The sequence below is a fragment of the Colias croceus genome, chromosome 24 (genome assembly GCF_905220415.1).
Source record: "Colias croceus chromosome 24, ilColCroc2.1".
NCBI classification, from domain to species: Eukaryota; Metazoa; Arthropoda; class Insecta; order Lepidoptera; family Pieridae; genus Colias; species Colias croceus.
In genome coordinates this window covers 5,647,816-5,661,212 of record NC_059560.1, presented here as the reverse complement: position 1 = coordinate 5,661,212, position 13,397 = coordinate 5,647,816, and the positions used below count along the sequence as shown (strand labels likewise).

General features: G+C 32.2%; 1 protein-coding gene across 1 annotated transcript in view; it reads right to left on the bottom strand.

Moving 5' to 3' along the window:
- The window catches only part of LOC123702712 (cGMP-specific 3',5'-cyclic phosphodiesterase-like), a 67,626-nt gene that overhangs the window by 8,615 nt on the left and 45,614 nt on the right, over window positions 1–13,397 (bottom strand). The window contains exons 3-7 of the mRNA XM_045650497.1: window positions 10,265–10,378; window positions 4,519–4,636; window positions 980–1,106; window positions 504–622; window positions 129–394 (exon numbers count right to left, since the gene is read on the bottom strand). Of these exons, the coding sequence (XP_045506453.1) occupies window positions 129–394; window positions 504–622; window positions 980–1,106; window positions 4,519–4,636; window positions 10,265–10,378 (744 nt within the window). The remainder of the gene's footprint in view (window positions 1–128; window positions 395–503; window positions 623–979; window positions 1,107–4,518; window positions 4,637–10,264; window positions 10,379–13,397) is intronic.

Sequence of the window (13,397 nt, the reverse complement as noted above, 5' to 3'; positions counted from 1 at the left end):
TTTATCACATGTTTATTAATCAAAATAGGCCACAATAAACCCGCAATTGGGAAATAATATTTTAATATTATCAAGAACCAGTAGTTCTTCTTTGAAAACAAAGATTTAAAAATAAATCTACTCGTTACCGATTCACAGTGATCCGTATCCAGTATAAATACAGCGCATCTCTCACACTTCAGTAACTCTCGTGCCTCCGTCATTATTTTCGTCACAAGGCATTCCAAATTGCTCTGTTCTTCAAATATACTCCTAGCTAATGCCAGTAGAATCTGATTCCTCTTATATTCGAGTACAGACGATTCAAAGAGCTGCGCATTTTGAATACCAATGCCGCAGAATGTAAGATATCGCCTGAAGACTTCTACGTCACGAGGTGAGAATTCTTTTGAGCCTGCCGAAAAAATGTGAGCAAATATTTATTTACGCAATCTTTGCTACGTATAATTTGAAAGGATTATTAAAAGAATGAATAAAGATTAATTTTTTTCAAAAGAACTTACCATCTGTCTTATTTATTATCTGTGCAACGCCTACAACGTCGCCCTCGTAATTACAGATCGGCATACATAGAATTAGCTCCGTTTTGTAACCAGTCTTGACGTCAATTTCACTGTTAAACCTGGAATTTTAAATACATGAAAGTAAATAAGTGTTTAATTTTTAGATGTAGAATTCAATGTCAATAAAATGTTTATTTGTCTGTGTGAATTGTGAATTAAACAGAAAGTAAAAACATGTAAAAGATTTCAAAAAATAATGTTAGTAAATAATAACGAATCCTTTTAATCAATATAAAAAAAAATAATACAATTAATACATTTTTAAAGAGTACCACTGATGTATATTTCATAAGCAAGCAGTTAGCAGAATCTATGCATGAATTTAATTCACATACCTACAATCAATCGAATGGGAGAAGAAACAAATAATGGAAAACTGTTCTCTGTTGTTATATTAGATTTAAAATATTACTAACCGTGGATCTGCGTACGCGTTCCTAATATTGATGGGGTGTTTCGTTTGAGCTGCCAACCCTGCGACCCCTACGCCAAACGGTATTCTAATTTCTTGCGTACGCGCCATCCGTAATGCGTCATATAATTCTGAAATAATAGAGGATATTTTAGTAGAATATTACACAATGATGATTTATTAGGATTGTATATAGAATGTTTTATAATTATTTTTGAAGTTATACTTCTTTTGGCGCGATGGAGAAAAATGATGAGAGTGAATTTTTATGATGCGCGCGCACACCGACACCTAAATTTAACATCATGAAGTTAGTTCTAGGTGGTATGAAAATTGATAACTACAAGTTGTATATTCTAGTATTTTTTCCATACGCCAAAGAAGTATAACTTCTTACGCGTGTACATAAGTACACACACTCTTTTTTTAATATAAATATACAAAATTCATTCTATTTAAGGTAGGTAGGTATGTATTCTATGTTACACATTAATTATTACTAAAATGTGTACCTATATAAGAGAAGAATTTTCTCCAAGAAATTTAAAAAAATACATAAAATCTCACATAAAGATATCTATACTGAACATTTTACGTGTGCTATGAATAAAGACCTGTATCTAAATCATTAATCGAGATATAATCATAACTATAGGCTAATGAGTAAACCTTGGAGTAAACCATAACCTCGCCAATTAGAATTGCAAGTGTCATCCATTAAAAAAAATCTCTCTTTCTTATACAAATAAACTCGAGTCTATCAACAAACATTTAACTCAAGCTGAAGAATGATACTGGAAATCTTAGCACAGAATAACTTTCTGGCATTCTGTTTTAATAGGAATTGTATAGAAACTGGAGCGTCCACTGAAATTAATGTCTTTCATTTGACACAGGACTGCTTGACCTACATTTTAACGTATTATTTTTCCTGCTACATTATATTTCTTACGAGAAAAGGATTATCTATGTCGGCTGGATTTCGATGGCTTTGCGCTTCGAGTATGAAAATAGAATTACATTAAATAAAGAAAAATATCTATGCCATTTGTGTCAATGGTAAATGTAAATAAATAGTAGTTGGGGATAATAACCGTTTGTTTTCTTTATTCGATAATAAATTGTGTATATAAAGTATTGGTAATGTTATTTCATATTTGTGAAATATGGAATAAGATACGAGTCGCCAAGCGCGACGTTTTTCTTTCACTGTGCTTTTAAGATACAATTAAAACTGATTTAGGCACATTGAGACTAAAATTTCAATGTCACGTCATGGCAATACCGTCACGTCATGGAGTAAGGCCACGATTTCCAAAGATTGAGATAAAAAATCTTTGAATCTTGCCAAAGAAGTTTCACTTCTGACACGTGTGCTCGGCGCACAAGCTCTTTTATATTAAAATAATCCATTTCATTTAATGGTGATAACCAACATACGTATGTAGAAGCTATTTTACTATAACTAGAACATCGTTGATTGATTAAACTATTCCATACATATTATAGTCAACGCGTTATCACTGCTATGCTATTCAAAGCACTTTGGTAGATAACGATCTGAATACGTATGTAATTATGTACATATACTATCTCCTTATAGCAATAATGTATTATATACATGTTTGTAAATAAACATAGTTTACGTCTTCATTAATCCGAAATACATTAAACAAGTACACAATTGCTTTTTATCTATTATTTATTCTATTGTAATTTGTATTGTTTGTTTTCCAAACAAAAGTCCTCTTCGACCGCAAACCACTGCCGAAATAAAACCGCATTGCTAAGCAATTATCCTGACCCGACCCCATTCATACTTCCCACTAATCTATACTAATATTATAAAGCTGATGAGTTTGTTTGTTTGATTCGGATCTACTAGTCCGATTGGAAAAATTCTTTCGGTGTAAGTTAGCCCATTTATCGAGGAAGGCTATATATCATCACGCTAAGACCAACAGGAGTGGAGTACTGCGGGTGAAACCGCGCGGCGCAGCTAATCTATACTAATATTATAAAGCTGAAGTGTTTGTTTGAACGCGCTAATCTCAGAAACTACTGGTCCGATGTGAAAATTTTTTTTCGGTGTAAAATAGCCCATTTATCGAGGAAGGCTTTATATATCATCACGCTAAGACCATCAGGAGCGGAGCACTGCGGGTAAAACCACGGGGCACAGCTAGTAATATATAAGAATATTTTCCTCAATTCTATCTTTCAGTAGGTATACCATACATTAACATCTCAAGCCACACAATGGACAATGAATCATCAAAATGTCGTAAAACTGAGCCGGGGACCACACAGACGAAATACGAATTGCTAGTAATTAGTAATATTTATTGTTTATGTGTATGGTAGTAATGAGTAATGATATAATCAATTGTACGGCGTTTTATGGGAGATCATTATTGTGTATCTAAAGTTTAAGAAGAGTGGTGTGGATATCACTACATTGTATAAAACAAAGTCGCTTTCTCTGTCCCTATGTCCCTTTATATGCTTAAATCTTTAAAACTACGCAACAGATTTTGATGCGGTTTTTTTTTAATAAATAGAGTGATTCAAGAGGAAGGTTTTAGTGTATAATTTATTATGTTTTAGACAAAGCGGGCGAAGCCGCAGGCGGAAGGCTAGTAAAAGATAAATAACACAACAATTAAATTATTAGTGTGAATTACATAATTGTCGCTTACGGTCTGCTTAAATTAATTAAATGAAGTATGTTACTTTCAAATCAAAATCGTAAAAATTACCCGAAATGGTCGAGTCGTTCTGGAGTTTTCTACAATGAAGCTTTTCGCACAGGACACTCATAAAGAGGTATTATGACTGTAAGTTGTTAAAATCCAAATTCCATTTAGCATGTGTTTATTAGACATGACTCATTCTAATAGTACTTGCGAAATCATGAAACTATCTTAAAACTAACTTCGAAGTAGCTGTTACCTACATACTGATTATTACATAATATCGGTATTTGTCATACCTAGATATTAGTAGGTACACTACATAGGCTTTAGTATATAATTTATTAGGTTTTAGACAAAAAGCCGCAGGCGGGCGAAGCCGCGACCGGTAAGCTAGTATATTACAAAAAAAAAAGATTATGCAGGCAGAAGATATTTTTATGAAAGAAATGAATTAGTAGGGACGAATGAATTAGTGTATAGTAAGATATTTATTACACACAGGACAAAGGATTACTACAATTTATAGTCAAAAATATAATAATATATGTAATCCATAAATATAATAACATATGTAATCCATATATAAATATATGTAATCCCCTATTACAGTTGTGCAAAGTAGTTTAACTACTTCGTTTGTTACTAGATGGCGTTGTTGGCAGCTTATCCATACTAATATTATAAATGCGAAACTCTGTCTGTCTGTCTGTTACTCAATCACGGATCACATAGGATAGATTTTATCCCGGAAATCACACGGGAACGGGAACTTTGTGGGTTTTTCTTTGACTGAGGGTGGAAAGCTAGTTTGAAATATCTTTTATACCTTATATATATATATATATACCTGTGTCTCTTGTTACATCGAACAGTTTGGCTTGCAAATATCTGTTTGGGGGTGTCCCTTTGGCTAGAAACAGGCTTCCTCTGTCAGCTGATGTTAGGAGACACACGTTGACCAGTATCTGTGAAGAAGTAATTATTTTATAAGTCTTAAAAATAAAACGTGAGGGAATTTTCTTATTAATTTATCAATTTATTTAGACTTATTATGTTTCTTTAAATAATGATTCATACAACACTCAAAAGAATAATGATAACGTTAGAAATCGTACCTATAAAAATCTGTAAGTTTATATACCTATGTTTTATAGAGATAAAAAGAGAGACTTTTGAAGTGAAACTTTAGGCGCGTTGAGAGTAAAATTCCAAGGTCGCGTCATGGCAATCAGTCAATACCGTCACGTTATGGAGTACGGCGACGATTTTGATATCTTTAAATCTTGCTAAAGAAATTTTACTTCTGACATGCGTGCTCGGCACTGTACACGCCCTTTTTTTCTATTATGTTTATAATCGTTAAAAGAAGGTAGGCTGCTAGCCAAGGAAGAATAAGGAGATTTTTATATTAATCTATCGATAACCGATGAACCTATTAATAGCTAACATTTCTTTTCTTCCGATGCTCTCGACGAGATAATGTTTTCCTAACAAAAGTTATCTATAATATAAAAACACAAAAGAATAGCCAATTATTCTGAAACCATTTCATCTTGTCTATAGGTTCTTCCACGAAAGTTAAATATAGTTTGGAAAAATACCCTGTATTTTTTAACGAAATATTATTTCAGAATTAAGATTTTTTCTTAATAACTGATATTATATTCCCAAAATAACTCTGTTCTTATTTTAATTAATATCTACTTAAATGAGAAATGTTTTTATCTTTGTCCGCAAAATATACCTAGTTTTAGTATGGACACTGTAAAAGAATAGAACTTAGAATAGAATTTATCTTATCCGTGGTAAAACAAGAAATACATTTAAATAAACAGACTTTCCAGCTGAAACACCACCAAAAAGGAATATTTTTCCCGCTCTTCATGCGCCGCTCCTATGACTTATTTAGGAATTCAACACAAATATACCTATATATTGTTTGCAATTCGAACTTAGAATTCCTGATCTTAGCGCGAACTAACTAACAAACTCTTCAACTTAAATGTTAAATATAAATGACGAATCAAAAGTGCTTCTAAAAGAAGTTTGAATAAATAAATGTTTGAGATTAAACTTTATATTTGTAACCATGTTAATGTTTTCCAACGAAATTCGGACATACCCTTAAGCGTGGTTCCCATTTCACAGAATAGCATTATCCAATTTTCTCAGGGACGTTAAAATTTTACGTAGGCCTCCGATTTCTTGGAAAGAGTTTGTTTTCCGAACAGGACAGTGTAAATATTTTTATACAATGTTTCTTAGTATTTTTTTCCTTTTACATGTTATGAAAACGTGTTTGAGAGAATTATTTTTTTTGTAGGTAGCTACTTACTTTTGTAAGTTTGAAAATGTTCTCTATAACTAAATACATATACATAGTTATTTATTTTAGCTAGGTACATAATATTATAAGACAGATTTTTTTTAATCTATAGGTCATTATTAGAAGTAGTAGTACAGTAATAAATGAATGTAATAAATCATCTATCTATTTATCAAAACACGTCATATTCTGTTATGCGTAAAAACGTAGTAAACTGTATGGAAGTATAAATTTTAAAATACCATCAATTTTTATAAACTTAAACGTACATAACGTCTTTCATAATAAAATAAATTTAAACTCAACAGCATGTCCGTACAATGCAGTATAAGTTGCAAACTTGGGATCATTACAGCATACGATCCGACAAAGAAAACGACTCGATATCGGAACATATAAGTTGTTTCATTTGTACATACCAATCAAGAATAACAATAAAAACAGAAACATGAATTTTTAAAACGAAAACCGATTCTTAACCAGAAAATTACTTAAAATTATTTTAATTTCATTATTTTCACATTTTTGCTGTACCTACTGTTGTTATTTTCATTTTATTACAATATTTCAGTTCTAAGTCTATTGGAATACGTTCCGAATACAGTGTTTTGAAGATATGTCGATCCTGGTTATAATCCGTTTTAAATGTTTCGACAATCATCAATCTTTATAAATCGTCATACGATATCGTATCGCAAGGTATAAAAATCCTTGCGTATTTCAACAGGGTTTTAAACCGAATAACTTCGCTATAATAAACTTATAGAGCTGCTGCATTTACTCCACTGCAACTAAATTTGATTTAAAGTTGACACTGTATGTCTTTCAACCATACGAGGATAAAATTAGGTAAATTTATTTTAGTTTATATAGTAAACTAGCTTTCCGCCCGCGGCTTCGCCCGCGTTTTCAGAGAAAACCCCTCATAGTTCCCTTTTCCGTAGGATTTCCGGGATAAAACCTATCCTATCTCTCAAGTTGGATCGAACTGCACATGGTGTGCGAATTTTATTATAATCGGTTAAGTGGTTTAGGAGTCCATTGAGGACAAACATTGTGACACGAGATTTATATATATTAAGATTATACATATAATAATACAAACACTGACACGGGAAGAAAAAATATCACAGTGAATAACACTATATTATTATATTTTTCACTTTGTAGATTAATTGCAATAGTCAATTCTTTCAATCAAGCCGAAATTTTATTTTATTTTTATTTAAATAATATCTGCATAGTATAAACGTACGTAATATTTTATGCATTCTTTGATATTAAATTAAATTATTAACTACATCGGACACAAGAGACAAACCTTTAAAATAAAATGTATCTCCTATTACATAAAATATGAGAAAATCCCAAGAAAACATCACATAATTGCCTCTGGGCTGGCATGTTACCAAACGTTGGCTGCACTGCCTTGCATTATTGAAGGATTTCGGAGTTGACAAACGTTCTGAAGGAATATTTATTTTTAAAATCTTTGTTGGAAATAGAAAAGAGAACGGAATGATGAAAAAAATACGTTGATCATATTATTAAAAATAGGTCAATTAACTTCTTGAAGGATGGAGCTTACAGTATACCTAGTCATTGTATCGTAGGCTATTGTTCTAAGTCTGAACGATTTTGATTCTTTATATTAAACTAGCTGCTCCGCGCGGTTTCACCCCTGTGGCCCCACTCCTGTTGGTCGTAGCGTGATGATATATAGCCGATAGATAGATATATATAACCTAACCTAACCTCTTTATATGTTCTGTGGTTTAACCTAAGGGTTTAACAGGTATTGATATATTGGTAGACTATATAACCTTCTTCGATAAATGGGCTATCTAATACCGAAAGAATTTTTTAAATCGGACCAGTAGTTCCCGAGTTCAAAAAAACTCTACATCTCCTTTTTTAGCTTTATATAACAAAAACTATTAGTTTCCTTTCAACCACTTTGTTTAAATAGCTAGAAGGGGTGGCTTGATAGTTTTATTATTAAACGTAAAACACTTTTCTGGAATCCAGTGTAAAAAACATTCATTTGATTTGAGGAAAGTTGTTTTTTCACAAAGTTATTCCAAAGATAAAGAATTAATCAGCAAATGGACGGGATGATCCCACTTCTGATGTTAGATTCGAAAGAATAATTTCATTTGGCTAAGTGTACGTTACGTGGTATTGTAATTTACATTTATTATTCGGATTTTTTGCGTCTCATTCAAAAGACCTTTACAAGGACTTGACCTACCGTGACGTTATTAAAATTTTCTATTCTAAGTATATCACTACAAGTACACAGTCTAAAACAAAGAAGATTCCTATATCCCTATGTATGCTTAAATCTTGAAAACTACGCAACAGATTTTGATGCGGTTTTTTTTATTAGATAGAGAGATTCAAGAAGAAGGTTAAAGTATATTATTTATTAGGTTTTAGACAAAGCGGGAGAAGCCGCAGGCGGAAAGCTAGTTGTATATAATTTGTTAGGTTCTAGACAAAGCGACCGCAGCCGCGGGCGGGAATCTAGTTCTATGCAGCCGAATTGAGTTTTATTTAGTTTTAGTAAACATTATTAATTATGGATATAGTTACGGTATTATGGAAATTGTATTCTATGTACTTGAGTATAGAGTTCGTTTTTCAATGACATGATTGTTCAGACCAAGGCGGATATTTAATCCTATTCTGTGAAGGTAATCAATGAAATATTCACGATGCAATTGCTATTGCGCTGGCAATAATATATCACCCATAATCTATAAGTACTAATGTAATAAGCTGAAGAGTTTTTTTTTTGTTTGCTTGCGCTAATATCGGGAACTATGTGTCCTAGTTGAAAATTTTTTTCAGTATTAGATAGCCCATATTCATCCATCTATATATCAATAAGGGTTAAATCGCGTGGCACAACTAGTCTTTATCTAACTATACTTAATATTATAAAGCTGAAGAGTTTGTTTGTTTGTTTATTTTAACGCGCTAATCTAAGGAACTAGGTACTGGTCCGATTAAAAAAAATATTTCGGTGTTAGCCCATTTATCGATGAGGGCTATCAATATCTATCATAACGTTAGACCAACAGGAGCAGAGCCACGCGGGTGAAACCGCGAAGCACAGCTATTTATAAAATAATTTTCTATATAGTGTATTGCAAGTCTAAACCGATTTTATGGTTCTGAGATATATATTATCCCAATTAAACCTTTGGAGATAAAGAATTTATAAAAAGATTAGTTATCGATCGATATTGAAGTTCTATCGAGAAAATTGCATGCGAAAAACTAGTTTCTTCAAACGAAAGAAACGTTAAGTTCACACTGTATTGTACCGTATATGTTGCCCCATATTTGTGACCTCTAAGTTACATTGGCCAAGTAAGCTTTAAGTTACGTTGTAGTTAAGTTGTAGCAAAACTTTGATTTTGTTTTACAAAAACATAACGTAACATGTTTAAAGAACTAAGAAATTATAAAGTCCGGAGTATTAACTTCACAGTATCTACCAACTGTATCTATACCTACGTGTTAATAAGCTGAAGAGTTTGTTTGTTCGCTTGAACGCGCTAATCTCAAGAACCACGGGTCCTATTTGAATTTTTTTCACTATGACGTAGGCCATTTATCGACAAAGGCAATGCTATATAACATCACGCTAAGACCAAATGGAACGGAGCAACGCTAGTAAAACCGCGGGGCACAGCTATAGTCCCATATAAAAGGTATCTTGTTAAGACAGGTTTCATTACTGCTGAAAAGGAAGAGATCTATAGAAAAACTAACATTACAAATGCTCTTTTAATAGCCTAGCTAAGGGCATTAACGATCTATCTTGAGCCGAACAAATTAACAGTTGACTAACGAGGTATTTACTCAATCCACTTGATCAGGAGTTTATTTACTATCAGTACTTTTTGAGGAAACTTCTTAAAGGGTTACCTACAATTTTAATCAACGAATTTGGTGCTCGGTATTTTTTTGACTGAAAATTTCCTTCATCATAATAATATAATGTTGATTCAAAAATCATAGTTAGGAATAATAAAGTACTTGTACTATAAAGCTGAAGAGTTTGTTTGTGTGATTGCGCCAACCTCAGTGACTATGCGTCCGACTTTAAAAATTCTTTCAGTATAACATAGCCCATTTATAAGCAAAGAGTAGTAGGAACGTAGCATTAATGTGGGTAAAAACGGCATAAATGTTATTTCTTTCATTCATTCTTTTCTTCATTAGCCTTATTAAAAAACAACATAATTTAACTTACCTTATGACAAAGAACATCAATATCCAATTCATTGGCTACATCCTTGATAAGGTCCATGAACAGGTCCGCTTCATCCAGCTGCCTTTGCGCTGAACTGCTGGGAGACCTGGACCTCTGGAAGTTAACAAAATTTTCAGTATTTTTAATAGCAATTATTGGGAAAACTAAATACGGTAGTTATGTGTAGGTAATTGATAAACATACTATCACAATATACAGATACATACAGTAAGGAAACTTCATACAAAATGTTCGAAATGGCTCCCCCCCCCCCATAAAGCGTGTTTTCGAGGGTATTGAGGGGGATCGATAGTAGCGGGTGACACATCCACAGATTTTGAATATAGTATGGAAAAAAGTTTAAAGTGATGTCATTTCACATTAAATAAATATCGATTGTTTCAGTTTGTAGCCCTTTCAATAAATATATATCTGTATCGTATCTGACTACAAGTTAAAAAGAGACTATTTTTTAATTTCTATAGATATGGCAGTATGAGTTTTAAATTATGTTGACATATTTTCTACCAAAATGACAGCTACAAATAGTACATATTAGGAGTCCAGTCTGTTTAAAGACCGCATCTATTTTTTACGCAATCTAGAAGAGCACGAAAATCTAAAAAATGGAAACCTTAAAAAATCTTGTTTAAATTTATGTGCATAATTACGTAAATATTAGGGAAGAAAAAGATAGATATTATAATAATTATTGTATTTTTATCGATACGTGACTTTACCACTTTGTCAAGCACTAAGCCTGTCAAACTATTTTCTTTTTCATCCTAAAACAAAAAGGTTATATAAAAGGAGGTTATTTCACATTAAATAAATATCGATTGTTTCAGTTTGTAGCCCTTTCAATAAATATATATCTGTATCGTATCTGACTACAAGTTAAAAAGAGACTATTTTTTAATTTCTATAGATATGGCAGTATGAGTTTTAAATTATGTTGACATATTTTCTACCAAAATGATAGCTACAAATAGTACATATTAGGAGTCCAGTCTGTTTAAAGACCGCATCTATTTTTTACGCAATCTAGAAGAGCACGAAAATCTAAAAAACCGGCCAAGTGCGAGTCGGGCTCGCGCACAAAGGGTTCCGTAGCAGCAAATATAATAAACTTATATCATCGCGGATTTTTAAAGGTGTACAATACTGTAGTATATTTTTTGATCTATCTTATAAGGTTCAGCCATCGTTTTCAGTGTAAGCACAATAACTTAACCAAAATTACAGTTAAATCAACCTATCTCAAAAACTATAAGAGATACTTTGATCAAACCAAAAATCGTTGAAAGAGTTAATTAGCATGCATCACCTCTATTTTTTTTAGAATTTTATACCCCGTAGTTATAAAAATAGAGGGGGGGGGACATACTTTTTACGACTTTGAGAGCTGATATCTCAAAAACCGTTCACTTTAAGAAAAATGTTTTTTAGAAAACTTTATATCATTTTAAAAGACCTTTCCATTGATACCCCACACGGGTATGTACATCGAAAAAAAAAATTTCATCCCTCAGTTACATGTATGGGGGGCCCCACCCCCAATTCTTTTTTTTACTATTTAGTGTCATATTTTTGTAGCGGTTCATACAACACATATTCCCATCAAATTTCATCACTGTAGTACTTATAGTTTCCGAGTAAATCGGCTGTGACAGACGGACAGACGGACAGACGGACAGACGGACATGACGAAACTATAAGGGTTCCGTTTTTGCCATTTTGGCTACGGAACCCTAAAAATGGAAACCTTAAAAAATCTTGTTTAAATTTATGTGCATAATTACGTAAATATTAGGGAAGAAAAAGATAGATATTATAATAATTATTGTATTTTTATCGATACGTGACTTTACCACTTTGTCAAGCACTAAGCCTGTCAAACTATTTTCTTTTTCATCCTAAAACAAAAAGATTATATAAAAGGAGGTTCTATGTTCGTATAATAATAATTTTAATTTATTTTTGCATATTTTGTGTTTTTTAATTTAATTTTATTTATCGTTTTAAAAATAATTTAGTAGGTATACCTACATACAAGTATTGTTAATTCTGATTTAAAATAATTATTGAATACTTATATGTATCATACAAATATCAAGCATTATAAATAATTTAGGTAGGTACCTACATTAAAATAGCCTTCGGCGTCCAAAAAAGACAAGATATCGAAATATAGCACTGAAAAAAACGTACCTATTTACTTTTACAAGGTATATATTTTATTGAGATTGTTTCTTCTTGTAAATTCATATTTAGGCTAAACCATTTTTTAATTTTAACGGGTTTTAATCTCAAAATTACCACAAAGTCAACTGTGAAAAAAAGCAAACAGAAATATACAGGCCGAATTGATAACCTCCTCCATTTTTGAAGTCGGTTAAATATCAAAAAGGTAACAGCCCTATAGTTATACGTCATAATTTCATCGCAGGGGCTTAGTTTCCTAACTGTATGTACGTAGTACCTATATATCTGTCAACTGTGATACTATCTAGGTATATTTTATTATTCTTTAAATACAGAACGTAGATATATTATATTCGTTAACAAGGTAGGTACCTAGTAAGACTAGTAGGTCTAGTCTTATATTATGAGTAAACGAAACATAAAATCTTTTAAATCCTTCCATCCAAATTAAGCCTTCAATACCAATACAACAAAAACACATTCCTACCAAGTATCACACAATCACAAATAGGTACGCAAAGACACAAGAAACAAAACACACACATACACATATCCCCTAAATATTACGCAGAAATGCAGAGATTTAAAAACAAAACAAACACACACACATCCCCAAAACATACGCAAAGATGTAATAAATATAACACACACACACATCCCCTAAAGCTGAAGTCTAAAAATAAGCAAAGCTTTAAGAAATGTTATGAGAATTTACAACGAAAACGCTGACGTTATTCAGTGAAACGCCTCCAAGTTGAGATTACGGCGACATTTTTCAAGATGCCACAATATAGCGTGACATATTATGATCACGAGATTTCAGCTTACGACTTTTGTAGGCGTAACGTCGGTTCATATTTAATTGAACGATTTGAACGTAAATTGGTGTCGACTTTGATATATTGTGTAGGAGTACACAAACACGACC